The following is a 26746-nucleotide window of genomic DNA, read 5'->3' as shown; positions in this document are numbered from 1 at the left end:
AGGCACTCAAGTATAGGTTTGGAAGATCAATAAATGGAAGGCCAAGATTGTTCAAAGGGGACTATATAATAGGAGAAACCCACCATGGAGAAAGGGCCTGGAATGAATAGAGAAAGTACTGTAACAATTTCAAGAACTCCTGTAACCATTCTCATTCAATATTTACTAGAACAAAACTCCTTGGATTGTGCCGAGAACAAACTTTCTTTGATAAACTTAGTTCATCTATGTTTGATTGGCATGAACACCATACTAACTATTATCCGTGCACTAAAGCGTAACTCTTTGACCCACTTTCTACAAATTTATTGTACTGGGCTCACTAGGCCAAAATTCCATACATTTTGGAACAGGTCTGAAAATCGTGTTCTTACAATTATCATTAAATGTTTTTACTTTTTACTCTATTAATAGTATTACCTAAGTAATACTAATATTCTCTCTCCTTATTTATTTTGACCCACTCTCTACAAATTTATTGTAATGGACTCACTGGACCAAGATTCCATACATTTTGGAACAGGTCTAAAAATCATGTTCTTACAATTATCATTAAATGTTATTACTTTTTACTTTATTAATAGTATTACCTAATTAATACTAATATTCTCTCTCCTCACTTATTATTGCTTTCAAAATATCAATTTAATTTAGAATAATACTATTTTCTAAAAAAAAAAAAAAATTAGAATAATACTATACATACATTGCAAATCATTGCATACTTTAATTTAAGAGGCAAAGGACAAGATAAGCCCACGTACGTTCGGATTCCTTTGCCGACAAAATTTTTTCATATAATTTTTTTTTTTTTTTTTTTTGAGAATCAGATATATGAATTAGAATTATACTTTTTTTTTTTGCTCAATAAAATAAAACTACTCTTAATTAATTAATTAAATAACCCTGTTAGGTGGCACTTTCTTCACCATTACCATAACAATTTACTTTATATGGAGAACCAAAGCATGAGCAGGGATAATAATTTTTCACTATTGTTACATTTGTAATGCGAAACCTTTTAAAAAGCAGCAGATCACTTTTGTGTTCAATACTTCAATCATATACATAATTGTATTAATTTTATTTCAAATAATTTAATTTCATAATCAAATATCTATTTAATTTCTCTTTTAGGATGAATCATTTAAAAAGCAGGTTGTTGAAAATGGCATGTAACCTTTAATCAAGTGAAAAACATTAAATAAGGAGGGAGAAAAAGGTGTAAAGTTATAACATTTAATGATGTGTTTTTTTAACTGTTAGATCTGTTAAAAATGAGAGATGCTACGTCTACAACATTTTTACAACATTTTTACAACAAATCATGGGTGATTAGTTGTTATTGGTTCAAATTTAAAACTAACACTAAGATTACTTTTTTGCCCCAACAAAAACAACCAGTAACAACTTGCCACTTAGGATTTGTTGTAAAAATGTTGTAGAAATGTTGTAGACATAGCATTTCTCGTTAAAAATCTACGGCGTAAAAAATGTGTAACTTTACAAGGTGTAACTTGAACTCATCTCATAAAAGACATCATAAATAATTTATACAATAGGTGGACGTAAATCACTTTCACATTTTTGTGAGATGTAGGACCTTATACAATAAGTGCGTGTGATGAGGCTTTTTTTTTTGGTTTAGTGTCATAATTTCCCTTTTTTAAAAATTTTTTGGATAAGTTTGTTTTGAAAACAAGTATCTTAGTCTGTAAGGATTTTAAGTGGAGTTGAAAATATATTTTATCGGGTTGTTCTCAAATTTTTTCCCTGTTAAATATAAAATTTAGAGATATTTCTAAACCACATAGAAGTCCAATTCAAAGAGTGAAATCCTTTTATAAATAGTATAAATAATACATATATATATATATATATATATCACCTAGTTTCGGAGAAAATTAAATTGTGGGGGTTGTGGACCAGAAACAAGTAACTTATTAAGGACCAGAAGTTATTTTTATGGGCCTATAAAATAACCCAAAGAGCTTCCTAACTGGTCATGTTCATGTTGTTTGGTCATTGGTGATATTTTCAACGGTCTTTGAACTTCCTTTTCATTTGCAGCAACTTACGCGTCCTTCCACTGTTTTAAGGTTCTTCGATCATTTGTTTTAGATATTTGTCTCTTAGAAATGTCTATCTGGGACGACACACAATACTGGGTTCAATGGCAAGTTCCAGTTTGTGCTTTCATCGTCGCTGCCCCAGCTGTGTTGGCTCTGAGATTTGTCAAAAAATTGGAAGCTCAGCCTTTCAATTACGCTGACTTGTGGACTCCGTGCTGGAAAAACTTCAGTCCCGTTTGGCTTCTTTACTATCGAGCTTTCGCTTTCGTTTGCTTGGCTTGGATGTTATACGAAATGGTTTTCTTTGCGGGAGCTTTTTGCTTCTTTTTCTATACCCAGTGAGACCATATTTCTCAATTTCTGGCTTTTACTTACACTTCATTTCTTATGAATCTCATGTGTTGGTTAGGTTTCAAGAATTTAATCATTGTCATTTCATTTATGCTTGTTGAAGAATTTCAGATTATGGGTTTTTAAAAAAAAAAAGAATTAAAGCTGTTTAATTTTATATTTCTTTGATGTAATTGATTTGTAGGTGGACTTTTGCATTGGTCATGGTCTATTTTGCGGTATGTCAAGCGCTATAAGTTTATAACAAGCCTATATATTTGTTGTTGTATTTCTTGTATGAAGGATTTCCATTAGTTAAAAGGTCATACTCAGAGCACAAAGCTCTCACTCTTGCGATCATGGTAGGCAGCTTCACCCCCAATTTATTGGAAAGGTTGATTTCCAGACTTGGACCAGCGACCTGTCACTTTTGGTGGAATCGCTTGCCATTACACCAAGGATTTCCATTAGTTGCTGTCCTAAATTCATTGCTCTGGTTTCCAAGATATGCATAGGAGTTATGGGTTTTTTTTTTTTTTTTTTTTTTAATATTAAAAATCAACTAAAACCATACCCATTTGTTTTACACATAATGTAGCTGGGGACCATTGTATCTGCATATGGATGCCGGTTGTCCTCCAAGAAACCTCATTCTAAAAATGGGGATAGTGCTGAGTCTGTTCAAAGGGAATTGGAGGAGATTCAGCAAAAAGTGGGACTTTGGGGATATCTTATGCTAATTACATACCAGGTTAGTCATCTTTGAAGCCTTTACTTGAAACTAGTGATGAAATTTCTCTAATGTAATGGATTCATTTTTCTTAGTTCCTGGATATCTTTTTTTTTTTTTAATTGATAAGTTACCTCACCCTCCATCCCATTAATATGGGAGAAGGGTGTGTCACTTGAGCTATAACTCATTGGCTGTAGTTACTGAAGTTCTTGTTAGAATAGCTTTAAATCCTTGTAGTTCCTTTAGGCTGATGCCTTCACTCTCACTTGAATATTTTACCTACCAACTTTAATGGTTGCTCTTCTTCTTAGTTTGTGGTATAATTTTTTTACACAAGACATTAATTGTAAGCTAAATAGATTACTGGTTCTCAGAGTGCTACTAAGTGGCAAAAATAACTTCATATTTTAAATCTTTTGTCAGTTTCTGAAATTTGCTTTTTCAAGTTTTTGTTTGAAGCTAATGTTCTATTTTCAACAGACTTGTGCAGGTGCTGTGATGCTAACAGACATTGTGTTTTGGTGTATTCTTGTGCCATTTTTATTGGGTGATCAGTTTAGCATAACCCTGGTGAGTGTCCACTTCTAGTGAATAATCAGACCTTTTTTTTCCCATAAAAAATGTTCTTCATACTATCACAATCTTTAGTTGCTCTCAAAATGGAACTAGGGGATTGAATAGCCAAAGTTTTAATAAGACAAATTGATTTGCCAGTAACATGGCGCAATAGGAGCTTAGCAAAATTAAATGCATTATTATGTAATTACATTGATTTCAGCTGCATATTTCTTCGAGGTTGAGCTCCTTCCATGAAGAATCAATTCAGGGTCATTTTGATTCTACGGCCAAAAATATGCCATTGCCTTTTGCCTTTTGTTCACTCATCTATGTAATTTAAACTTATAAATGTTTTGTAGGTCTTGATTGTCTGCTTTTTATATGGTGTAATCCAAATATCTTGTGCATTCCTTTGCTTAGTTACTTATCCTGTTTGGCTGTTTCCTCAAAATATCTTTGAGGCAATATACGGTTATAGCTTGTTGCACATAATTGCCTTTATTTTCTTTACTTTATATGTTGTATGGCTTGTTTGCGTACTCTGGATCTTCTCTTCCCTCTTCTTCACTATTTGACATTAATAATACTAAAGTTTTGTAAATTTGAATTTACAACCAGCAGTTTAAATGTATTAGTGTGTCTGTGTGTGTGCTGTGTGTGCAGGCTAGGAACTGATTGTTTACATACATGGTTACTATGACACGCATTTGTTTGTTTTTTTCAAAAGTTTCCATCTTTGATTGATGCACAGAACAGTTTTTTCTTCTTTAGTTGTACTGTTTATAAGAAAATGCAGACAAGTTGCTTGAGTTCTTCTTATCATCATTTTTATTTACTAGTTTATAATGAATATTCTCCTCACTGTTTATGTGTTTGTTTTCTTGGCAGTTGATTGGTGGCATCCATAGTTTGAATGCTGTTTTTCTTATTCTGGATACAGCTCTCAATAGACTTGTAAGTATTCGAACATTTAGAAGCTGAAAGCTAGGAGTGAACTTTCACAGGCTTTTAAATTGTCCGGGAAAACACACACACAAAATTAAAGTATATTTATATAAACAGCTTACATCTTATGTAAAGGTGTCAGATTAGATGGCTAAGATTGCCTAGCCAGTATTTTTGGCATAGAAATAGTACCTCTTTTTTTTGGGGGGGAGGGGGGGGGGGGGGGGAAGTGGGTGGAGGATGAATGAACATTTTTAAATTAACTCTCCTGTAATCTGAGTTCACAAGATTGATGATCCCATTTCCATAATGTTTTTCAGCCACTTCTTTGGTCTGGGTTTGCATATTTTGTGCTGTGGAGCTGTCTCTATGTTACCTTCCAGTGGGTCATTCGTGCATGTGGTTTTTATAAATGGTATGTATAATTTTCTTCTGTCCCCTTCAGTAGCTGTGTTGGATTAAGGAAACACTCTTTCTAATATCTCAGATATTGATTCTAGAGCTAGTAACATATTTTGAATCTCTCAGGTGGCCATATCCTTTCCTCGAGCTTAATACGCCATGGGCTCCCCTATGGTATTTTATCTACATCGTCTTTATCCAACTTGCTTTCCCCTTGAATTGTAGATATGATGAAACTAACAAATGTGTTTGATTTACAGGTATTTTTCCTTGGCGTTGGTTCACGTCCTGTGTTATTGGATATATCTACAGATTGAAAAAATTAAAATTTCAGTTCTGCCTGGATTGTTCCCTCAAGCATTTGTGAGGTCATTTTAGCTCTTTGTTCTGTGATACAAAATAAATCTAAATCTAAAACATACCCAAAAATTAATAAAACTAAATCCCATGGTTTTTCTTTTCCTTTCTATGGACTAGTCTTAATTATAGATTTTTTTTTTTTTTTTTTTTTTTTTTAATCTTTGAGATTGAGATGGTATTGGACCAGAGTTTCGATGTAAGCACAAATTTTTCTCCATTTTTTTTTCTATGCATCAGTATATGGTTAGTGAATGTTGCTGCAAAAAGTCTGGAAGGATCCCTTTAGTCTATACACAATTTTAAGATGAAAATCATTGATGTTAATCACAAATGTTTGATAATTTGATAGTGGAGGAAGAAAATATTTGAACCCTAAATGTCTTTGTTGGATTTTAAGATTTGATAACAATGGTCTAATGGTCCAATGACTTCTCAGAGGTTTAATTCCTAGGAACGAATCGACCCTATTTTTACTTGAAAAAGAAGAAAGAATGTAAAAATTGACGTTACTTCTTAACACTATAAGATATTTCATGCATCCAATATATGCAAACTCCCTCTCACCATGTATAAATCTTGAATGTATAAGATAATTCAAACATGTTAATTGCTGTGCTTGGTGCTTCTTGACATTGGCTATTTCACGTTTCCAATGATCCAATCCCAATGCATCCTTGAAAATCCTCCTAATCTACCAAAGTAGTGGCTGCTTTACCAGATAGACCGCTAAGCCACGTTTTCGAAGGCAAAGTGGCGATGTTGTTGTGAAGGGATCATTAGGTTTGAGCTTCAAGATATGGATTGAATATCAAAACCATCTAACAAGAAGAGGCATTAAGTGAAGACTTGCAAGCATATCAAACATCTTAAATTTGCACACCTGCTGGAGGACAATTTTTAAAGAAATGTTTTAAAAGTAGTCAATGATCACAGTGAAATTGGAACAGGATAATAGCATGAAGCGAAGACTTGGCTAAAGTTAACTAAGCAAGAGCTGATGACCAAGACTGAAACGTCAAATTATACAACACCTAGAAACACTTTAGGATCCCAATGTGAGCTGTGTCCATTATTAGCATAATTACCACAACAGAAGTGAATTGATCCACAATTACTACAGCCAGTAGTAGTAGTAGTAGCAGTGATGCGGGAGACGCAAGAAGATTATTACTTGGTATTATTTATGTTTGCAAGTCAATTGTACTTAGTATTATTTATGTTTGCAAGTCAATTGTATTTTTATGTTTTAGGTCCTATTAGTTTATTGGGCTATTAGTATTTTAATTTGGAAGCAAGGTTATTTTTGTAATAAGGAAATTAGGGTTTCCGATCCAATTAGAACTAGGTTTAGTAATCTTTTATAAGCAACCTATTGTACTCCTTAAGGAGATAGTTGATATTTTGATGAATGAAAAAATGGCCGTTTGGTTTCTTTTGGTCTGGTGCTGACTCCAGGTCTACCCTAGTTGCTGACTCCTAGTGGCTTCCCCACTCGATGTTGACTCCAAGCAAGGCCTAGATACTGACTCCTAGGTCATATATTTTATTTTTCCGTTATTTCAATTTTGTTCTAGTTGTCCTGTGTGAAACAGCTATACCAGTTTCAATTCAAACCAAGAAATTAGATGAACATAATGTAGTAATCAAAATGAATAAGGTTTTTATTACTAAGTAAGGGTTGCAAATGGTTTCAATTGGAAATGCAAACCAATTTTGCTTTGCTTAAGCAACAGTGAACATATTTCTTGAACAAATAAGAAAATAAAACTACAAGAAACTTGTACCATTTTTAAACTCCAAAAATTTCCAACTTCTTTTTTCTCTATCTCCAAAACAAATTGTTTCAGTTTCCTTTCTCCAAAACCCTAAAAGACTATCAAGAAGAGCCTAAAATGCACTGTATCAATGATTCTAAATCAATCAACATCACTGCCAAGCTTCTGCGTTTCAATTCTTAAAATGTGGTTTAAAAGCAAAAACACCATCAGTTTCAATTCTTCTTTGTAACTCTATGAGATTTCCATATCTTTCAAATTGATTTATGGGACTAACTTCTTTTAGCTTTAATGGATGGAAAAATCACATGACACTAATGTAATTAGTGGCATGAATCCATTGGTGAGTCTTCTTAACGTAAAGATTTGAAATTCATATGATTTTTCTTTCCATAAGAGCTAAAGTAATTTAGTTTCCGTGCTCAATTTGGTTGATATGAAAATCTCATGGACTTAAAAGGAAGAATTGAAACCCCAAAGGTGTTTTTTACCTTAAAATGTTTGCGATAGATTGTTATAAAATGGTTTATTATTTGTTGTTACTGAAGAGATTTCTTAAAAATGAAGAACTTGAGTCAACGTGTACAAGAAGGTATCTCATTTTTATTTTTATTTTTATTTTTATTTTTTTTTGGTTGAGAAAATACAAGAATGTATTTTAGAAGACAATTTTATTATGAGACCTCTTTCTCACAATATGTGAGACTCACATATATGAGACTCACACATATCTATGAAAGAGATATCTAATAATATCATCTCATAAGATTATTTTTTGATATGTAGTGAGTGTTTGGATCACATCCATGTTTGGACGTTTTGCATTTCAGCCCTTTTCTTTTTTTTTTACCAGTACTTGGTGCACTGTTAATGTGACATGAACAGTGTATCAAGTCATATGAACAATGTAATCGAAAATTATTTTTTTATTGTTTTCAGTTTTCAGCAAAATAAGCAGTATCTAAACATACCCATAAACCTTTTTTTTTTCCAGTAATATAATTAGTTTTCCTTAACAAAGTTAAAACATTATAATGAAAAGTTGCTCGCTTAAAAAAAAAAAAATCGGAGCAACGTAGGGAAACGAAATGTTTGGGCTGAAGTTTATTAAGACGACGACATTAAAAAGGTCGACACAACAAACCCTGTTATTCGGAGTTTTTGTCTTTTTGTAACAAATGTAAACTGAAAGAGAAAACAGGGGAAACGCAAAGTAAAAGAACGTTTTCGGCAGCAACAGGAGACCGAGTTCCAAACTAAAGCTATTGGACTCTAAAAAGCTTCGGTTATGGAGGAGAGGCGCTGCAAATTCTGGCTTCCCAAAAAGAACAGATTCTGTGCCAACCTCCCTCTCCACGATTCCTTGTATAACCAACATCTCTCTCTGTTCTTTTCTGTCTTTGATTTCTCAAACTCTTGCTTAATCAAATTGTGTATGCAGGTTCTGTGGCAACCACAACCCCAGGTCCAATGGCCAGTGGATTCCATGCCCACTTGACCCTTCTCAGTAATCTCTCTCTTCCCTTCTTCTTCCACTTCTTATTTTCATTCTCTGCTGAAAGGTTTTTTTTTTTTTACTCTAAGCATGGTATTTGTGTGAATTCAATAGCTCTGTGCTCAAAGAAAATCTTGATTGGCATGTTAAGAGATGCCCATTACTCAAACAAGTTCAATCCTTGACTCTCCAACCCTTTTATCAAAAGGGTATCAATGCTGGCAGAGATAATGATGATGATGAAGAAGAAGAAAAGGTTGAAGATTTGGTTGCAATAAATAAGCCTGGTTCGGAGTCTTTGGATAATATATCTTCTGAAATGAAGAGACGTGCTGTTTATGGAATGAGTGCGCCTGATTTCTGTAAATTGATTGAGAAGATTGAGGCTGTTCATGGGTTAATATGTAAGGATATCCGGGACTCATATAAGATGCCAGAAGCTTGCAATGTATGGATGAAGAGAGAAATAGATAGGTAAAAGAGTTTGCTTTTTTTGCTTTTATATATTTTGCTTTTGTGGGGTTGGTGTGGTTTTGTAAGATGAGTTGTTTGCAGGAAATTGCCATTTCAGGAGAAACATGTTATGCAACAGGCATCGATTCTAGGGAACTTGGAAGAATTTGGGGTGTTGAAGAATGCTATTGGGAGGGAACAATGTGATTGTGAGGAGGCATCTGAAGATGAGAAAAATGGTGTCTCTGCAGTGGTTGAATTTGGTGCAGGAAGAGGGTATTTGACACAAATGCTTGCTGATTGTTATGGGATCAAAAGGGTTTTTCTAGTTGAGCGGAAGTCATACAAGCTGAAGGTTAGTTTGGTTGGACTTGGTTGTTTCTTACATTAAGACTAATGTTGGCTGTAATTTCTTATAACTTAATTTGGAGTTGTTCGTGAACTCTTTGAACTGAGATTGATAAGAGATATTAATTTTATGTTGTGCCAATGCTTGCTACTCATAGGCTGATCGATCCTTGCGACAGAAAGAGAGCTTGATATTAGAGCGTTTGAGAATTGACAGTAAGGATCTCTGGAATATTGTTGTTGGAAAACATATTTTGTACTTCCCTTATTAGATCATTTCTGTATTTTATGATCATTTTGATAGGACATGTTTATTCTGGAACATTTAACTAAGATTATACTCCTATGTTTAAGAAAGACTCAAATCTTTGAAATTTGTACTTTGCATAACCCAAGTTACAAGGTTAGGTAATGTAATGCATTTAGAATTCAATTGTTTCCAATGATTTTATGCAAACTCACAAACCATGGGTACTTGCTTGAGCATGAACATGTATATAGTATATTTTGAAGGCTAAGTGTACTTCATGAATAATACATTGCGTACCACTAGCTTCTTTTATGCAGCTTGTATTTGGGTTTAGTCAATTTACACCACTCAAGAGAGGAATGAGTATTGGTGATAATGGTGGTGGTGAAAACAGTGTTGACAACTTTATTTAGTGTTGTGATGGTTTGAATAGCTTTTGTTCTTTTGTAGCAACCCTGGCAATGAAGGTGGTGGTGTTTTAGTGATGCTATAGTCTGTTTACCACTGCCATGAGCACTTGCATTTGGAAAGTACTTAGCATTATGGATTAACAAATGTAACATCTAGCTGTTTAAACAGCATGAAGCATTTTTCTTACATAGAATTTAAGTTGTGTAAGCTTCATATTGCTGTCTGATACCTATTTGCATTGTTTGAGGATTCTTAGATTCTTAGTTATATCCTTCTATATTGTCTTAGCTGTAGTTATCTTGGTTCGAATTTCCACTCTATTGAGGGTAGTATTATGTTATACTCACCAGCAATAAACTTCTATAGATTTAAGTTCCTTCTGAAAGTTTTATGTCACAAAGTGATGGCATATATCTACATGCTGAATTCTTGCTATGTATAAAATCTAACAAGATAACAATTTATTGTGCGTGCATACCTTGTTACATTGTGAAATTTCAACGGTTGCAGTTGAGGATTTAAACTTGAATGCTGTTGAGTCTTTACGAGGATCTCCTTACCTGGCTATTGGTAAACATCTTTGTGGGCCTGCTACAGGTAATTGTTATGCAATTTCCATACAACCTTGACTATGAAATTCATAGGATAATCACTGCATTTTATGTAAATAACTGTCATTAATGAAGGATTGAGTGACATTAATGAAGGATTGAGTGACAAAATAAGTTCATCTTTTATAACTTTTGGCTGCAGATTTGACTCTAAGATGTTGCCTTGCTGAACATTTTAGTCAGGATAGTGTCGAACACTGCAGTGCTAATCGGAATCTGAGAGGTCTAGCTATAGCAACATGTTGCCATCATCTTTGCCAGTGGAAACACTATACAAGTAATCAATTTATCCTGCCCTGAAAATATGAAGCAGTAGCTGGCCATGTTTATTAATTTTAGATCAATTTATTATGAGCTCACTAGCTCTGTGACCCTGGCCACCCTGCAGGTAAAAAATATTTATCACATTTGGGGATCACCAAGGAAGAATTTCATGCAATTACATGGTTTACCAGTTGGGCGGTAGATGCTGACCATGGTTCAGATCTTCCTGAAGTTCCTGATGTCAAATTGCAACTAGAGTCAATGTAATGAGTTTGAAATTGTCATAATGTAGATTCATTCTTCAAGTTTTCTTGTAGAAATTTTGGGAAAAAATTTGTGTCGGTGTTTCATTTTAAGCAATTGACCAAGTTACTTTTTTCATTTCTAGAGTCTGTGTAATTAGTTTGAAATTGTCATAATGTAGATTCATTCTTCAAGTTTTCTTGTAGGAATTTTGGAAAAAAATTTGGGTTGGTGTTTCATTTTAAGCAATTGACGCAGTTACTTTTTTCATGCTATGACAGTGAAAATAAAGAATGTGGTGGAGATGCAAGTGGAGTTGAAGACATTGTGAGGAACATGAAAGCAGTTGAAAGGGCAGTCTTGGGGTTTATGTGCAAGCAGATTATTGACATGGGAAGATTGATGTGGGTCAAGGAATGTGGTTTAGAAACAGAGTTTGTCAAATATGTTCCATCAAGCATTTCTCCTGAAAACCATTTACTGATTGCCAGACATACTAATCAATTTTGAGATGTCTTTGTTTTTTCTTTTATGTAAGGTTGTATGATTTCCAATTTTGCTAGAATGTGTTTTTGTATGACACTCTTATTCAAGTTTTGAAATGAGGAGTAGAGTTCTGAGAATTGCTTGGCAAGTGAATGAAATACATTTACACGATAACATTCATCTCTTCAGTTTGGACTTGGCTAGGGACAATTTGACAAATTTTTTTTGGGATGAAATTTGGTAATTGACACGAGTATTGCAAAAGTATAGCTAATCAGCACAAGGTAGAACAAGGTACAATCTGCTTTGGTAGATTGCATACTCTCCAGCAGCATGTTAGCCTTCTAGAAAAACTAAAGAGGAAAAGCACAAAGCAGTATCGTTCTGATCATATAACTCTGACAAAATATGTTTCACTGGTTACACAATCTTAGTGAAATATGTTCAACTTTATACTGCACATGTAAGTGAGTCTCTAATCTCTTTGAACAGCCTACAATTGATACACTTTGCTTACTTTCCTCTTAAATTAGGGAGCTTTTACTTTATATTGCAAAAGTTAGGGAGCTTGTAAAATGTGACTGGCTATCTCTGCCATTATAAAAGTGGAGCAAGTCTAAAACTAATTTCCTCATGGCTATAATTTGGTTAGCTATTCGCCCATTTCATTCATCAACTTTCTTTCATAAGCTTAGTAGAATCGTAGTCTAGTAATCTGCCTGCACTTTTCAGATTCAGATGGATGAGCATGAGCAGATGTGTCACCCTTATGGCCTTATCTGAAGGCCCATTAGTCATATGCTGACTTTAAAAAGGGCTTGGCCAAATTCAATTAGGCTTTTTGAACCCATCTCTCCTCACAAGAATAAGAGACAAAGGGGAAAAAATAGATAGATGGAGATGCGGGGTATCGAACCCCGTACCTCTCGCATGCAAAGCGAGCGCTCTACCATGTGAGCTACATCCCCATGCTGATAATCTCTCTTAAACGCAATTATAAAACACTTTTGCCTTGGGAAACAAGTTCCCATCTCTTGAGGATTTCGTTCCAATCCATTTTTCTCTTTGAAAATTCATACATTGCAAGATTTGATCAGAGTGGCTTTACTGATTAGTCAAGAAAAGACGACAAATGCTGGAAAACATATTTTGATAGGACATCTTTATTCTGGAACATTTAACTAAGATTATACTCCTATGTTTAAGAAAGACTCAAATCTTTGAAATTTGTACTTTGCATAACCCAAGTTACAAGGTAAGGTAATGTAATGCATTTAGAATTCAGTTGTTTCCAATGATTTTATGCAAACTCACAAACCATGGGTACTTGCTAGAGCATGAACATGTATATAGTATATTTTGAAGGCTAAGTACACTTCATGAATAATACATTGTGTATCACTAGCTTCTTTTATGCAGCTTGTATTTAGGTTTAGTCAATTTACACTACTTAAGAGAGGAATGAGTATTGGTGATAATGGTGGTGGTGAAAACAGTGTTGACAACTTTATTTAGTGTTGTGATGGTGTGAATAGCTTTTGTTCTTGTGTAGCAACTCTGGCAATGAAGGTGGTGGTGTTTTAGTGATGCTATAGTCTGTTTACCACTGCCATGAGCACTTGCATTTGGAAAGTACTTGGCATTATGGATTAACAAATGTAACATCTAGTTGTTTAAACAGCATGAAGCATTTTTCTTACATAGAATTTAAGTTGTGGAAGCTTCATATTGCAGTCTGATACCTACTTGCATTGTTTGAGGATTCTTAGATTCTTAGTTATATCCTACCATATTGTCTTAGCTGTAGTTATCTTGGGTCGAATTTCCACTCTATTGAGGGTAGTATTATGTTATACTCACCAGCAAAAAACTTCTATAGATTTAAGTTCCTTCTGAAAGTTTTACGTCACAAAGTGATGGCATATATCTACATGCTGAATTCTTGCTATGTATAAAATATAACAAGATAACAATTTATTGTGCGTGCATACCTTGTTACATTGTGAAATTTCAACTGTTGCAGTTGAGGATTTAAACTTGAATGCCGTTGAGTCTTTACGAGGATCTCCTTACCTGGCTATTGGTAAACATCTTTGTGGGCCTGCTACAGGTAATTGTTATACTTATGCAATTTCCATACAACCTTGACTATGAAATTCATAGGATAATCACTGCATTTTATGTAAATAACTGTCATTAATGAAGGATTGAGTGACAAAATAAGTTCATCTTTTATAACTTTTGGCTGCAGATTTGACTCTAAGATGTTGCCTTGCTGAACATTTTAGTCAGGATAGTGTCGAACACTGCAGTGCTAATCGGAATCTGAGAGGTCTAGCTATAGCAACATGTTGCCATCATCTTTGCCAGTGGAAACACTATACAAGTAATCAATTTATCCTGCCCTGAAAATATGAAGCAATAGCTGGCCATGTTTATTAATTTTAGATCAATTTATTATGAGCTCACTAGCTCTGTGACCCTGGCCACCCTGCAGGTAAAAAATATTTATCACATTTGGGGATCACCAAGGAAGAATTTCATGTAATTACATGGTTTACCAGCTGGGCGGTAGATGCTGACCATGGTTCAGATCTTCCTGAAGTTCCTGATGTCAAATTGCATCTAGAGTCAATGTAATGAGTTTGAAATTGTCATAATGTAGATTCATTCTTCAAGTTTTCATGTAGGAATTTTGGGAAAAAATTTGGGTTGGTGTTTCATATTAAGCAATTGACCAAGTTGCTTTTTTCATATCTAGAGTCAGTGTAATTAGTTTGAAATTGTCATAATGTAGATTCATTCTTCAAGTCTTCTTGTAGGAATTTTGGAAAAAAATTTGGGTTGGGGTTTCATTTTAAATAATTGACGCAGTTACTTTTTTTTCATGCTATGACAGTGAAAATAAAGAATGTGGTGGAGATGCAAGTGGAGTTGAAGACATTGTGAGGAACATGAAAGCAGTTGAAAGGGCAGTCTTGGGGTTTATGTGCAAGCAGATTATTGACATGGGAAGATTGATGTGGGTTAAGGAATGTGGTTTAGAAACAGAGTTTGTCAAATATGTTCCATCAAGCATTTCTCCTGAAAACCATTTACTGATTGCTAGACATACTAATCAATTTTGAGATGTCTTTGTTTTTTCTTTTATGTAAGGTCGTATTATTTCCAATTTTGCTAAAATGTGTTACTGTATGACACTCTTATTCAAGTTTTGAAATGAGGAGTATAGTTCTGAGAATTGCTTGGCAAGTGAATGAAATACATTTACACGATAACATTCATCTCTTCAGTTTGGACTTGGCTAGGGACAATTTGACAAAAAAATTTTGGGATGAAATTTGGTAATTGACACGAGTATTGCAAAAGTTTAGCTAACCAGGACAAGGTAGAACAAGGTACAATCTGCTTCGGCAGATTGCATACTCTCCAGCAGCATCTTAGCCTTCTAGAAAAACTAAAGACGAAAAGCACAAAGCAGTATTGTTCTGACCATAAAACTCTGACAAAATATGTTTCACTGGTTACACAATCTTAGTGAAATATGTTCAACTTTATACTGCACAAGTAAGTGAGTCTCTAATCTCTTTGAACAGCCTACAATTGATACACTTTGCTTACTTTCCTCTTAAATTAGGGAGCTTTTACTTTATATTGCAAAAATTAGGGAGCTTGTAAAATGTGACTGGCTATCTCTGCCATTATAAAAGTGGAGCAAGTCTAAAACTAATTTCCTCATGGCTATAATTTGGTTAGCTATTCGCCCATTTCATTCTTCAACTTTCTTTCATAAGCTTAGTAGAATCGTAATCTAGTAATCTGCCTGCACTTTTCAGATTCAGATTCAGATGGATGAGCATGAGCAGATGTGTCACCCTTATGGCCTTATCTGAAGGCCCATTAGTCATATGCTGACTTGAAAAAGGGCTTGGCCAAATTCAATTTGGCTTTTTGAACACATCTCTCCTCACAAGAATAAAAGACTCAAGAGATAAAGGGTAAAAAATAGATAGATGGAGATGCGGGGTATCGAACCCCGTACCTCTCGCATGCAAAGCGAGCGCTCTACCATGTGAGCTACATCCCCTTGCTGATAATCTCTCTTAAACGTAATTATAAAACGCTTTTGCCTTGGGAAACAAGTTCCCATCTCTTGAGGATTTCGTTCCAATCCATTTTTTCTCTTTGAAAATTCATACATTGCAAGATTTGATCAGAGTGGATTTACTGATTAGTCAAGAAAAGACGACAAATGCTACGTCACCTCATGCGTATCACCACTGGTTCATCAGCCTCCCCGCTTCTCCTTATCAATACTAATAATTATTTTAGTCTCCACTCTCACCACACTCACTCTCAAATGGATCATCCCATTCCCAAGGGCACTATCATCTTCAGCACAGTCGGAAGGTCCAACTATGGCTTCGACATCTTCTCTCTCCAACTCCAACCCCAACAACCCACCACTCTCGGCCCAGAGCACCGCCTCACTGACGGTATCTCTGTCAATTTCAATGCCCAATTCCTCGATGACAACCAAACCATCGTCTTCGTCTCCGAACGAACCGGTTCGCCCCGTTTTTATCTTACCCGACCCGGGTTGTCCTCTCCCAAATCTTTACCTTTCGTGCCCTCAAGTCTTTTCCACGACCGTCCCGTCGTGAATAACGACCGAGTCTATTTCATCTCCGCTCACGAAGATCCCGGCCGGCTCTTCAAGAGCTGGTCCGCTCTCTACTCGACCCGGATCGATGAACTGGACCTTACCCGTTTGACTCCGTTAGGTTCTGTTGATTACAGTCCAGCTATTTCTCAGTCTGGAAAGTTTATAGCCGTTGCTTCGTACGGGTCTCGTTCTTGGGGCGGTGAGTTCCACGAGCTAAACACTGATATAGTTGTGTTCCCAGAATCCGACCCGGATAACCGTGTCACTGTTTGCGAACGAGGTGGCTGGCCCACCTGGTTCGGTGACTCAGTCATCTACTTTCACCGCCAAGCTGAAGATGGTTGGTGGAGCATTTTCCGGGTTGATGTCCTGGGAAATCTCAAACATTCCGGCCCTCCAAACACTGCCACTCGGGTCACACCTCCGGGGCTCCACTGCTTCACTCCGGCGGCGATACACGACGGGAAAAGACTCGCCGTTGCCACTCGGAGGCGCGGCAAGAATTTCCGCCACGTGGAGATATTCGACATCGAGTCAGAGACTTTTCACCCGGTCACAGAGACACTGAACCCGAATCTCCACCATTACAACCCGTTTGTCTCCCCGGGTTCAAAGTTCATCGGGTACCACCGGTTCCGAGGCACCGGGTCAAGTCAGGGCGAGTCAACGATTCCAAACCTGAACCCGGTTTTGTCTCCGATAAAACCAATCAAAATGCTCAGAATAAACGCTTCGTTTCCTTCTTTCTCTCCCAACGGCGATTTCGTCGCGTTTAATCCCAACTTCGATACCAACTCAGGCGTCAAAGTCTTCAAATCAAACGGTTCTAAGCGGTGGACCCTACTCAAAGGCCGTACAGCATTTTACAACGCATGGAGTCCCACAGAGAAACACGTCATCTACACCTCGGTGGGACCGATATTCCAGTCAGCAAAAGCAACGGTCCAGATCGCAAGGATCAAATTCGACCCATCGGATCTCAACGGTGATGGTGTAGACGTCAAGTGCGACGTTAAGATTTTGACGAAGGAGGAAACGGGGAATAACGCTTTTCCGTCATGTTCCCCTGACGGCAAGTCTATTGTGTTTCGGTCTGGACGGTCTGGGTTCAAAAATTTGTACATAGTTGACGCCGTTAACGGCGAGTTTGTTGACGGCGGCTTACGGAGGTTAACGGAGGGGCCGTGGATTGATACAATGCCCAGTTGGTCACCTAAAGGAGATCTCATAGCCTTCTCATCTAACAGACATAACCCTGACGACGTGGCTACGTTCGGCATCTACGTGGTTAAACCGGACGGCTCTGATTTGCGTAGGATCCACGTGGCGGGATCAGAAGGATCGGATGACGTGGTCAGTGAGAGGATAAACCACGTGTGCTTTAGTGAAGATGGGGAGTGGCTGTTATTTACGGCTAATTTGGGTGGGGTGACGGCTGAGCCGGTGTCGTGGCCCAATCAGTTTCAGCCATATGGAGATCTGTACTTGGTGAGATTGGATGGGAGCGGTCTGAGGAGGCTGACGTGTAATGCTTATGAAAATGGCACTCCAGCGTGGTACACGGGGGGTGAGGAGCTGGATTTGGAGCGTTTGTGTTTGAGGAGTGAGGATGAAGATGAAGATGAGTTGAGAGGCGAGTTTGAGGAACCACTTTGGATATCATGCGATATCTAATGGACTTTTCATCTTATTGAGCAACGTGTGTTGTTGTGTGTGATTTTTCTTTTGTCTTTTTTCTTGTATCGTGAATAAAATTTCGATTCAGCAAAACAAATAAATGAAAATCCATGTATTTTGATACGAATAATTGTTTGAAGAAATGCCAATTTGCTGAATACGAGTGCTAGAATTAATCCTCTGATTGTTAAAATCATTGAAAAAGCATACAGGACTGGACTATCGTGATCAAATCTACCAAGTGCATTTGAATATATCCACACAAAGTTTGATCCGAACACTATTGGCTTTTTGCTATCCAATCGGAAAGAAGTATTCGTTGCATTAAATAGAATTTATCAAAATTTCCCAATTCGTTGTTGGGTTTCAGCTTTGCACCATGCAACAATCAGCCAATAGAAAGAGATTTTGTACCATATATAATGAGGTCTTATGAGAAACAGTTTGGTTGGAATTAGTAAGAAATCATATTTGACATTTTCTCAGTGCAGAAAAAGTGGTTATATTATAGGGTGAAATTATCAGAGCAATTGTCCTGGAATAAAACTCGCATGCCATTGCATTTACTCCCCCCCCTTATGGCCAGAATTATCAATGAGATAAGAAAGAACTTCACAGCAGAATGGAAGTCAGTCATTAGTAGAACATAGAAGACACAAAAACACTACCTGGGGAATGGATAAGAGCAAGTAACCCTTGTGTGATGTATCTAAATTACAGTTTTAAATAGGAAACAACATCATGTTTTCATTATTGTTTATGATGACGTCGAAAATTGTCACCAATGGGTCACACCGTACTCGCAACTCGAAGCGAACCTGCACGACAGAAGCAATCGAAAGAAGTCCTTCAGAGAGCACCGGTGTGGTGCCGGCCAAAAGCTCTCCGACGGTCAAGTTAGAATTCTTCTGTTTTACTTAGAGCGTTAGAGAGGGTCAATTAAAGCGTACCTCGATTTTTGAGGGTGGTAGGCATTTTATAGTGACAAAGGGTTGACTTTTCTTCTTGGTTTCCAAATCTTTTCCATGTGGGACTCTAATACAAATTCGTCTGAGCGTAGTGAGCAAGGATTTCCATTTTTGGATCTTAAGGCTTTTCTAGGCGATATGGACTTCGGATTATGGGCCCTTACTACGTCTGTCAGCAATGGGCCTTCAAGGTGCAGGGGATCATCTTTATTCAGGCCCACCAGTTCCGATCCGTCAGGCCCATTAAGGTAGGCCCATCAGGCTCTATATTTTACCATCTTCAGTTGCCCCTTTCACCCCAATGATCCGTCACCTTTTAGGTCAAAGGATCAATGGGGTGACGATCCTAACGTATGGGTATGACGGGCATTTTATGACGGATTCATGCAAGATAGGATGACGGTTCCAGATGGATCAACCCGTCAGAGGAAGATTCATCAAGTTGACGGTTACATGATGGGTACAAATCTGTTGGTGCGTACTGACAGGTTGTCAGCATTTATTAAGCATGCCACGTGTCACTCTCTGAATGGCCGTTGTATAGGATCGAAGCGTCGCTTCGTCTTCCGTGCATCTCCTATATATATAAGGCGCCTCACTCTCTCATTTTTTCAATTTTCAATCAGAAATCGTTTGTCAGAGCGAAGCCGTCAACCTTGTCAGAGCAATCCGTCGAGGACGAACATCTACTGATTACACCAACCGTCACCTCTCCTCTGCTAAGTGTGGTAAGTACTTCTAATACTATAATCAAGTTACATTTCCGTCCATGCATTGTTGTTAGGCTTTCCATACCCGTCAATACTTTCAAACCCGTCGGTCTTAGGTTTCATCGTCAATTGTAGGAAATGTCTAGTGCATCAAGTAACCAGTCGGTGGTTCGTGATGGGACGGAATACAAGGATGTATACCCGTCCGGTCATAAAGACCAAGAGAGCCCCGGCGAAGATAGGAGTCCGTCTGCCTCTTCTTCATCCTCAACAAATGAGGATGTGGAGATAGTTGAAATAGAGGGTTCTGATGACGACGGGGATCAAGCACTAGAGTCCGTTGTAGGTGCTGATGGACTAAGGCAGTTCATCATGTTGCCAGAGTGGACGGTGCATAGGTTTACATCCGTCATCAGGGAGAAACATTTCAGCACTTTCAAAACCAACTTCCAAATCCCGGACTATGTTTCCATCCGTCTACCATATGTGTCGGAGAAGTGTTACTATGAAGGGGTAGACGGTGTCGGAGTGTACGAGCAGGCGTTGAAGGCTGGACTTCGATTCCCGCTTTCTACACTTCATAGGGAACCTTTGCACTATCTGGGGTTGTCCGTCACCCAGATATCCCCTAACGCCTGGAGGGTCTTCATAGCCATGGAGATTCTTTACGGTGCAATGTCGGATGGGGAAAGGAAACTGACGGTCCGTGAATTTCTTCACTGTTACCGTCCAGACGAGATTTCTGGATCAAGGGGGATGTATAGTTTTGCTAGTCGGAGCCCCTTGTTGAAGGTGATCTTTGAGACCCCAGACTCAAATAGAGACTGGAAGAGTCGCTACTTCTTCCTGGAGGGTGACAGATGGATGAGCCGTCCAGGGGAGACGGAGTACATGCCTGTCGACACAACCTGGGCAGTGATAAATCAATCGTGTATGCACTCGTCTTAATTTTGTAATGCTTTTCGTATCCGTCCTTTTTTATGTCTATATCTTGATCGCCTTTCTCTGCAGGTAGACGGCGCCCACAAGTCAGCCTTGAGGAATTTAGTTTTCTTGAAAAGATTTGCAGAAAAACTACGCCGGAGGAAAGGACTTGGGCTAAGTTGGTAAACCCGAAGACCATACATTGGTACTGCGACGGTCCTGAGCCCACCCAAGAGGCAATTAGATACGACGAGCGAGTTCATAGACGTAAGCCCGTCGACTTTACTTTGCCATTTAACTGACTTTACTTAGTTTTAATTTCATCCGTCATTATTTGCAGAGATGGAAGACGCAAAATGGAGAGCTTTAATCAAGTCTCAAGCCGTCAAGAAGAGGGAATCCGGCGAGGTGGTACCTAGGGTGTCGGCTTCAACCCCGAAGAGGAAACCGACATCAAAATCCGACCGTCCATTTAAGCAACCAAAGGTCTCTCTTGAACCTGTGGTTGGTTTAATGGCTGAGGGTAACAAGACCGTCACCCCAGCTAAGAAGGGGACGGGAAAAGGATTGATGACGGCCCCAGACGGTAAGCAAGAGAGACCTCCTTCCCTTCTCCGCGACGACTCCAAGTATGCCTTGGAGAAGCTGTCGTCTATCATCACGGCGAAAGACTATGAAGATCTTGGAAACCACTCGACGGAGGCCATGGGGGAGACGGGCCTCTTTGCCGTTGCTCAGGTTGGTTATGTCCGTCAAATATGTTTGTTTTTCTTGTTCGTTGTTATTTACATTATGTGACGGGCTCTTTTCTTGTTTGCAGTCCTTGGTCATGATGAAGGGTTTACTGGACCGGTGTCTCAACCGTGAGAGTACCTTGGACCGGGTGCGTGCCAAGGCGGAGCAGACGGAGGAAGAGCTTGGTCAACTTCATAAATGGAGGTCCAATATGGAGAAGAAGCTGGAGCTTTCTGAGAAGGCAAGGAAAGAGCTGGAGGAGAAGACGGTTGATGCGTTGACGGTCATAGAGAAAAAGGAGGTGGAGATTAAAGAACTGAAGGAAGAGATCCGTCATGTGAAAGAGGTAGCCGTCGAGGAGTACCGCAACTCAGAGTCCTGCTTGGGCGAGCTGTCAGAGTCTTTCCTTCAAGGCTTCGATGATTCTCTCCGTCAGGTCAAGAAGGCCTACCCAGAGCTGGATTTGTCAATGGTCAAACTTGAGGACCAAGCCCAGACTTCTGCCCTCCCCGTCGCCTCCGAAAATACGGAGGACCTTTTTGGCGAAGACACTGTTCAAGGAGACGGAGAATCCGTCCCGTCGAAGGATGTCCAAGTCGCAGAACCAAAGAAAGATTAATCTCTATGTAATTTATTTTGAGAACAATCCGTCCTCTTTTTTTTTTTTTTTTTTTTTTAATTTACTTTTCAGAACAATCCGTCCTCTTTAATTGTATTAAACACTTGCCTTCTGGGCTTTTGGCTTAATGTTCATATGCTTTCTATCATTGTTTGGAACTTGTTTAAAAGTCCGTCCTCCTTCTTGAGGAAGGATTTTTATGAGAATATTTGTTTATCCGTGATACTCCGTCCACGTTGCAGACTTGTTATTTTGTGTTGATTGAGCATTTACATCCGTGAGGATTTTCCTTCTCCGTCTATTTTTAGAGGTTCATTATGAGGATCCGTCCACTTCGTGGCGTTGTATATCACTTTTAAATGTACCGCCTATTTAATGGACTAGTAAAAAATTTTAACGTAGTCAGTGGTCCGTCCACTTCGCGGGCACGTTCCTCTATTATTTCCGTCCACCTTGTGGACTTGAGTTATCATCCCTGTAGGATGTCATCATCCCTGTAGGATGGCCCATCGGCCTTGTGGACTTTATTTTATGTCCGTCCATTTAAGGACTTACAGTGATCGTCCTTGTAGGACGATGCGTCCGTCTTGTGGACTTTCGATTGTATCCGTCCATCTTGTGGACTTGAGTTATCATCCCTGTAGGATCATATCATCCCTGTAGGATGATATCATCCCTGTAGGGTGGTCCGTCCATCTTGTGGACTTTGGCTACTATCCTTGTAGGATGATCCGTCCATCTTGTGGACTTTATTTTGTGTCTGTCCATTTTATGGACTGACAGTGATCGTCCTTGTAGGGTGATATCACCCCCGCAGGATGATCCGTCCATCTTGTGGACATTTTGTCCGTCAATTTTGTGGACTGAGGGCGATCGTCCTTGTAGGGCGATCCGTCCATCTTATGGACTGCATTTATATCCGTCCATCTTGTGGACTTGAATGATCATCCCTGTAAGAGGTTATCATCCCCGTAGAATGATCCGTCCATCTTGTGGACTGCATTTGTATCCGTCCATCTTGTGGACTTTATTTAGTTTCCGTTAATTTTGTAGACAATTATAATGACATCCAAGTAGAAGATCAAAGTAATATTTGATTATAGAAATGCGTAAAGGAAAAAGTGCCTGCCCCCTTTGGGCTTAAAAAGGGCACGACAAGATTGTAGCAAAAAAGACAGTTAAAAGAGAAACTTATAAAAAGCTCAAACAAAAACTGGTTGCCGTGTCACTACTACTGGTAGTATTTCCTCAAATGCTCGGCATTCCATGGATGCGGTAGCTTCTCTCCATCTGTTGTCTCCAGGTGGTACGTTCCTTTCCTTTTCCATGACGTAACTCTATAAGGTCATTCCCAGTTGGGGCCGAGTTTTCCCTGTGCAGGGTCTTTAGTTGCACCCATGACCTTCCTGAGTACGAGGTTTCCAACTTGGAAGTTTCTGTGTCGGACCCGGGTGTTGTAATGTCTGGACATGCGATTCTTGTATCTAGCGATCCTTTGCTCCGCCACCGACCTAACCTCATCTATCAGGTCCAGCTGTAGCCTCATGGATTCGTCATTCCTGCTTTCGTCATGGTTGTGAACCCTGTAACTTATGAGTCCAACTTCTGCTGGGATGACCGCCTCGCTCCCGTATGTCAGTCGAAATGGCGTCTCTCCTGTCGGAGTCCTCGCCGTTGTCCTGTATGCCCATAGTATGCTCGGCAATTCTTCGGGCCATATGCCCTTTGCCCCCTCGAGCCGAGTCTTGATAATCTTTAACAAGGATCGGTTCGTGACTTCAACCTGGCCATTAGCCTGAGGATGGGCGGGTGATGAGTAGTGGTTTTTTATTCCTAGCTGAGTGCAGAAATCCCGGAAGTGGCCGTTGTCGAACTGCCTCCCGTTATCTGAGACAAGAACTCTAGGAATACCGAACCTGCATACGATGCACCGCCAGACAAAACTTCTAATGTTCTTTTCTGTAATGGTGGCCAAGGCTTCTGCCTCTACCCATTTTGTGAAGTAGTCAATACCCACTACCAAGAACTTCAGCTGCCTTACCGCCGTTGGGAAAGGTCCCATAATATCTAGTCCCCACTGAGCGAACGGCCATGGAGCCGTTATAGGGGTTAGCTCTTCAGCTGGTTGTCCGATGAAATTGCTGAACCTTTGGCATTTGTCGCAGCTTTTAACGTAAGACTCGGCATCCTTCTGCATGGTTGGCCAGTAATACCCAGCTCGTACCAGTTTGTGCACTAACGACCGCGATCCGGAATGGTTCCCGCATATTCCTTCGTGTACTTCCCTCATTACGTAGTCTGCCTCTTCAACCCCGAGACATCTTAGATAAGGACGGGAGAAACCTTTCTTGTAAAGAATGTCTTTTATCAAGATGAACCTTGCCGCTTGGACTTTTAGCTTTCTCGCTGCCTCCTTCTCTTCTGGCAGTATCCCGTCCTTTAAGTATGAAATTATCTGTGTAGTCCAGTTTCTTTCGGAGCGTATCTCCTGCATGTTGTCGGGGTCTATTAGTGGAAAGATTTGAACAAAGGAAAGTACATTACCCAGTGTCATCATATGTTCTGCTGAAGCGGCTTTGGCTAGCCGATCGGCGAGCTCATTTTCTCCCCTGGGGATCTGGACGACCATTGTTTTTAGCCCGTCAACTCTCGCCCTTACTTGATCAAGATATCTCTTCAACCTTTCCCCTTTGCATTCATAATCTCCGTTTACTTGATTGGTCACGACTTGAGAGTCGCAATACACGACCACACTTTCAGCTCCGGCTGCTTTGGCTAGGTCAAGTCCTGCCGCCACCGCTTCGTATTCTGCTTCATTGTTGGTAATGGGGAAGTCGAGACGGACCATACATTCAATCTTGTCTCCTTCAGGTGACAGCAATACTATGCCGGCTCCTCCAACTCGCCGATTGGATGATCCGTCGGTGTAGATGTTCCACTGGGGGGGCTCTCTGAAGGACTTCTTTCGATTGCTTCTGTCGTGCAGGTTCGCTTCGAGTCGCGAGTACGGTGTGACTCATTGGTGACAATTTTCGACGTCATCAGTTGCCCCCTTCACCCCAATGGTCCGTCACCTTTTAGGTCAAAGGATCAATGGGGTGACGATCCTAACGTATGGGTATGACGGGCATTTTATGACGGATTCATGCAAGATAGGATGACGGTTCCAGATGGATCAACCCGTCAGAGAAAGATTCATCAAGTTGACGGTTACATGATGGGTACAAATCTGTTGGTGCGTACTGACAGGTTGTCAGCATTTATTAAGCATGCCACGTGTCACTCTCTGAATGGCCATTGTATAGGATCGAAGCGTCGCTTCGTCTTCCGTGCATCTCCTATATATATAAGGCGCCTCACTCTCTCATTTTTTCAATTTTCAATCAGAAATCGTTTGTCAGAGCGAAGCCGTCAACCTTGTCAGAGTAATCCGTCGAGGACGAACATCTACTGATTACACCAACCGTCACCTCTCCTCTGCTAAGTGTGGTAAGTACTTCTAATACTATAATCAAGTTACATTTCCGTCCATGCATTGTTGTTAGGCTTTCCATACCCGTCAATACTTTCAAACCCGTCGGTCTTAGGTTTCATCGTCAATTGTAGGAAATGTCTAGTGCGTCAAGTAACCAGTCGGTGGTTCGTGATGGGACGGAATACGAGGATGTATACCCGTCCGGTCATAAAGACCAAGAGAGCCCCGGCGAAGATAGGAGTCCGTCTGCCTCTTCTTCATCCTCAACAAATGAGGATGTGGAGATAGTTGAAATAGAGGGTTCTGATGATGACGGGGATCAAGCACTGGAGTCCGTTGTAGGTGCTGATGGACTAAGGCAGTTCATCATGTTGCCAGAGTGGACGGTGCATAGGTTTACATCCGTCATCAGGGAGAAACATTTCAGCACTTTCAGAACCAACTTCCAAATCCCGGACTATGTTTCCATCCGTCTACCATATGTGTCGGAGAAGTGTTACTATGAAGGGGTAGACAGTGTCGGAGTGTACGAGCAGGCGTTGAAGGCTGGACTTCGATTCCCGCTTTCTACACTTCATAGGGAACTTTTGCACTATCTGGGGTTGTCTGTCACCCAAATATCCCCTAACGCCTTGAGGGTCTTCATAGCCATGGAGATTCTTTACGGTGCAATGTCGGATGGGGAAAGGAAACTGACGGTCCGTGAATTTCTTCACTGTTACCGTCCAGACGAGATTTCTGGATCAAGGGGGATGTATAGTTTTGCTAGTCGGAGCCCCTTGTTGAAGGTGATCTTTGAGACCCCAGACTCAAATAGAGACTGGAAGAGTCGCTACTTCTTCCTGGAGGGTGACAGATGGATGAGCCGTCCAGGGGAGACGGAGTACATGCCCGTCGACACAACCTGGGCAGTGATAAATCAATCGTGTATGCACCCGTCTTAATTTTGTAATGCTTTTCATATCCGTCCTTTTTTATGTCTATATCTTGATCGCCTTTCTCTACAGGTAGACGGCGCCAACTAATGACGTCGAAAATTGTCACCAATGGGTCACAACGTACTCGCGACTCGAAGCGAACCTGCACGACAGAAGCAATCGAAAGAAGTCCTTCAGAGAGCACCGGTGTGGTGCCGGCCAAAAGCTCTCCGACGGTCAAATTAGAATTCTTCTGTTTTACTTAGAGCGTTAGAGAGGGTCAATTAAAGCGTACCTCGATTTCTGAGGGTGGTAGGCC

The 26746-nt window shown here is 39.4% G+C and overlaps 3 protein-coding genes and 2 non-coding genes across 9 annotated transcripts; 3 read left to right on the top strand and 2 right to left on the bottom strand.

The window, feature by feature from the left end:
* Positions 1 to 1997: 1997 nt before the first annotated feature.
* Positions 1998 to 5502, top strand: LOC126710316 (uncharacterized). The gene is made up of 8 exons (XM_050410720.1): positions 1998 to 2410; positions 2608 to 2641; positions 3001 to 3153; positions 3616 to 3705; positions 4582 to 4647; positions 4959 to 5053; positions 5167 to 5214; positions 5301 to 5502. Exons 1-8 carry the CDS (start codon positions 2139 to 2141, stop codon positions 5416 to 5418), a joined length of 876 nt encoding a protein of 291 aa, XP_050266677.1. The 5' UTR covers positions 1998 to 2138; the 3' UTR covers positions 5419 to 5502.
* A 2864-nt stretch (positions 5503 to 8366) lies between these two features.
* Positions 8367 to 14977, top strand: LOC126709411 (uncharacterized). 5 transcript variants are annotated; one of them, XM_050409637.1, is made up of 9 exons: positions 8367 to 8540; positions 8617 to 8682; positions 8785 to 9144; positions 9226 to 9478; positions 9630 to 9687; positions 13760 to 13846; positions 13988 to 14122; positions 14234 to 14372; positions 14636 to 14977. In XM_050409637.1, the coding sequence occupies exons 1-9, from the start codon at positions 8464 to 8466 to the stop codon at positions 14862 to 14864; spliced, it is 1404 nt and encodes a 467-aa protein (XP_050265594.1). In that variant the 5' UTR covers positions 8367 to 8463; the 3' UTR covers positions 14865 to 14977. The 5 variants fall into 5 exon arrangements, with proteins under 5 accessions (XP_050265594.1, XP_050265593.1, XP_050265591.1 ...); XM_050409636.1 differs by lacking the exon at positions 13760 to 13846 and adding an exon at positions 10643 to 10729 and having other exon boundaries at positions 8369 to 8540; XM_050409634.1 differs by lacking the exons at positions 13760 to 13846; positions 13988 to 14122 and adding exons at positions 10643 to 10729; positions 10886 to 11020 and having other exon boundaries at positions 8369 to 8540.
* Positions 12632 to 12704, bottom strand: TRNAA-UGC (transfer RNA alanine (anticodon UGC)). Its single transcript has one exon. It is a non-coding gene; the product is annotated as a tRNA-Ala (tRNA).
* Positions 14978 to 15750: 773 nt separating the features above from the next.
* TRNAA-UGC (transfer RNA alanine (anticodon UGC)) lies at positions 15751 to 15823 on the bottom strand. The gene has a single exon. It is a non-coding gene; the product is annotated as a tRNA-Ala (tRNA).
* A 104-nt stretch (positions 15824 to 15927) lies between these two features.
* On the top strand, positions 15928 to 18202 carry LOC126708552 (uncharacterized). Its single transcript, XM_050408336.1, has one exon. The coding sequence runs from the start codon at positions 15989 to 15991 to the stop codon at positions 18074 to 18076; it is 2088 nt and encodes a 695-aa protein (XP_050264293.1). The 5' UTR covers positions 15928 to 15988; the 3' UTR covers positions 18077 to 18202.
* Positions 18203 to 26746: the final 8544 nt, after the last annotated feature.

The sequence above is a fragment of the Quercus robur genome, chromosome 12, assembly GCF_932294415.1.
Source record: "Quercus robur chromosome 12, dhQueRobu3.1, whole genome shotgun sequence".
NCBI lineage: Eukaryota > Viridiplantae > Streptophyta > Magnoliopsida > Fagales > Fagaceae > Quercus > Quercus robur.
This window is presented reverse-complemented; position numbering and strand designations above follow the sequence as displayed.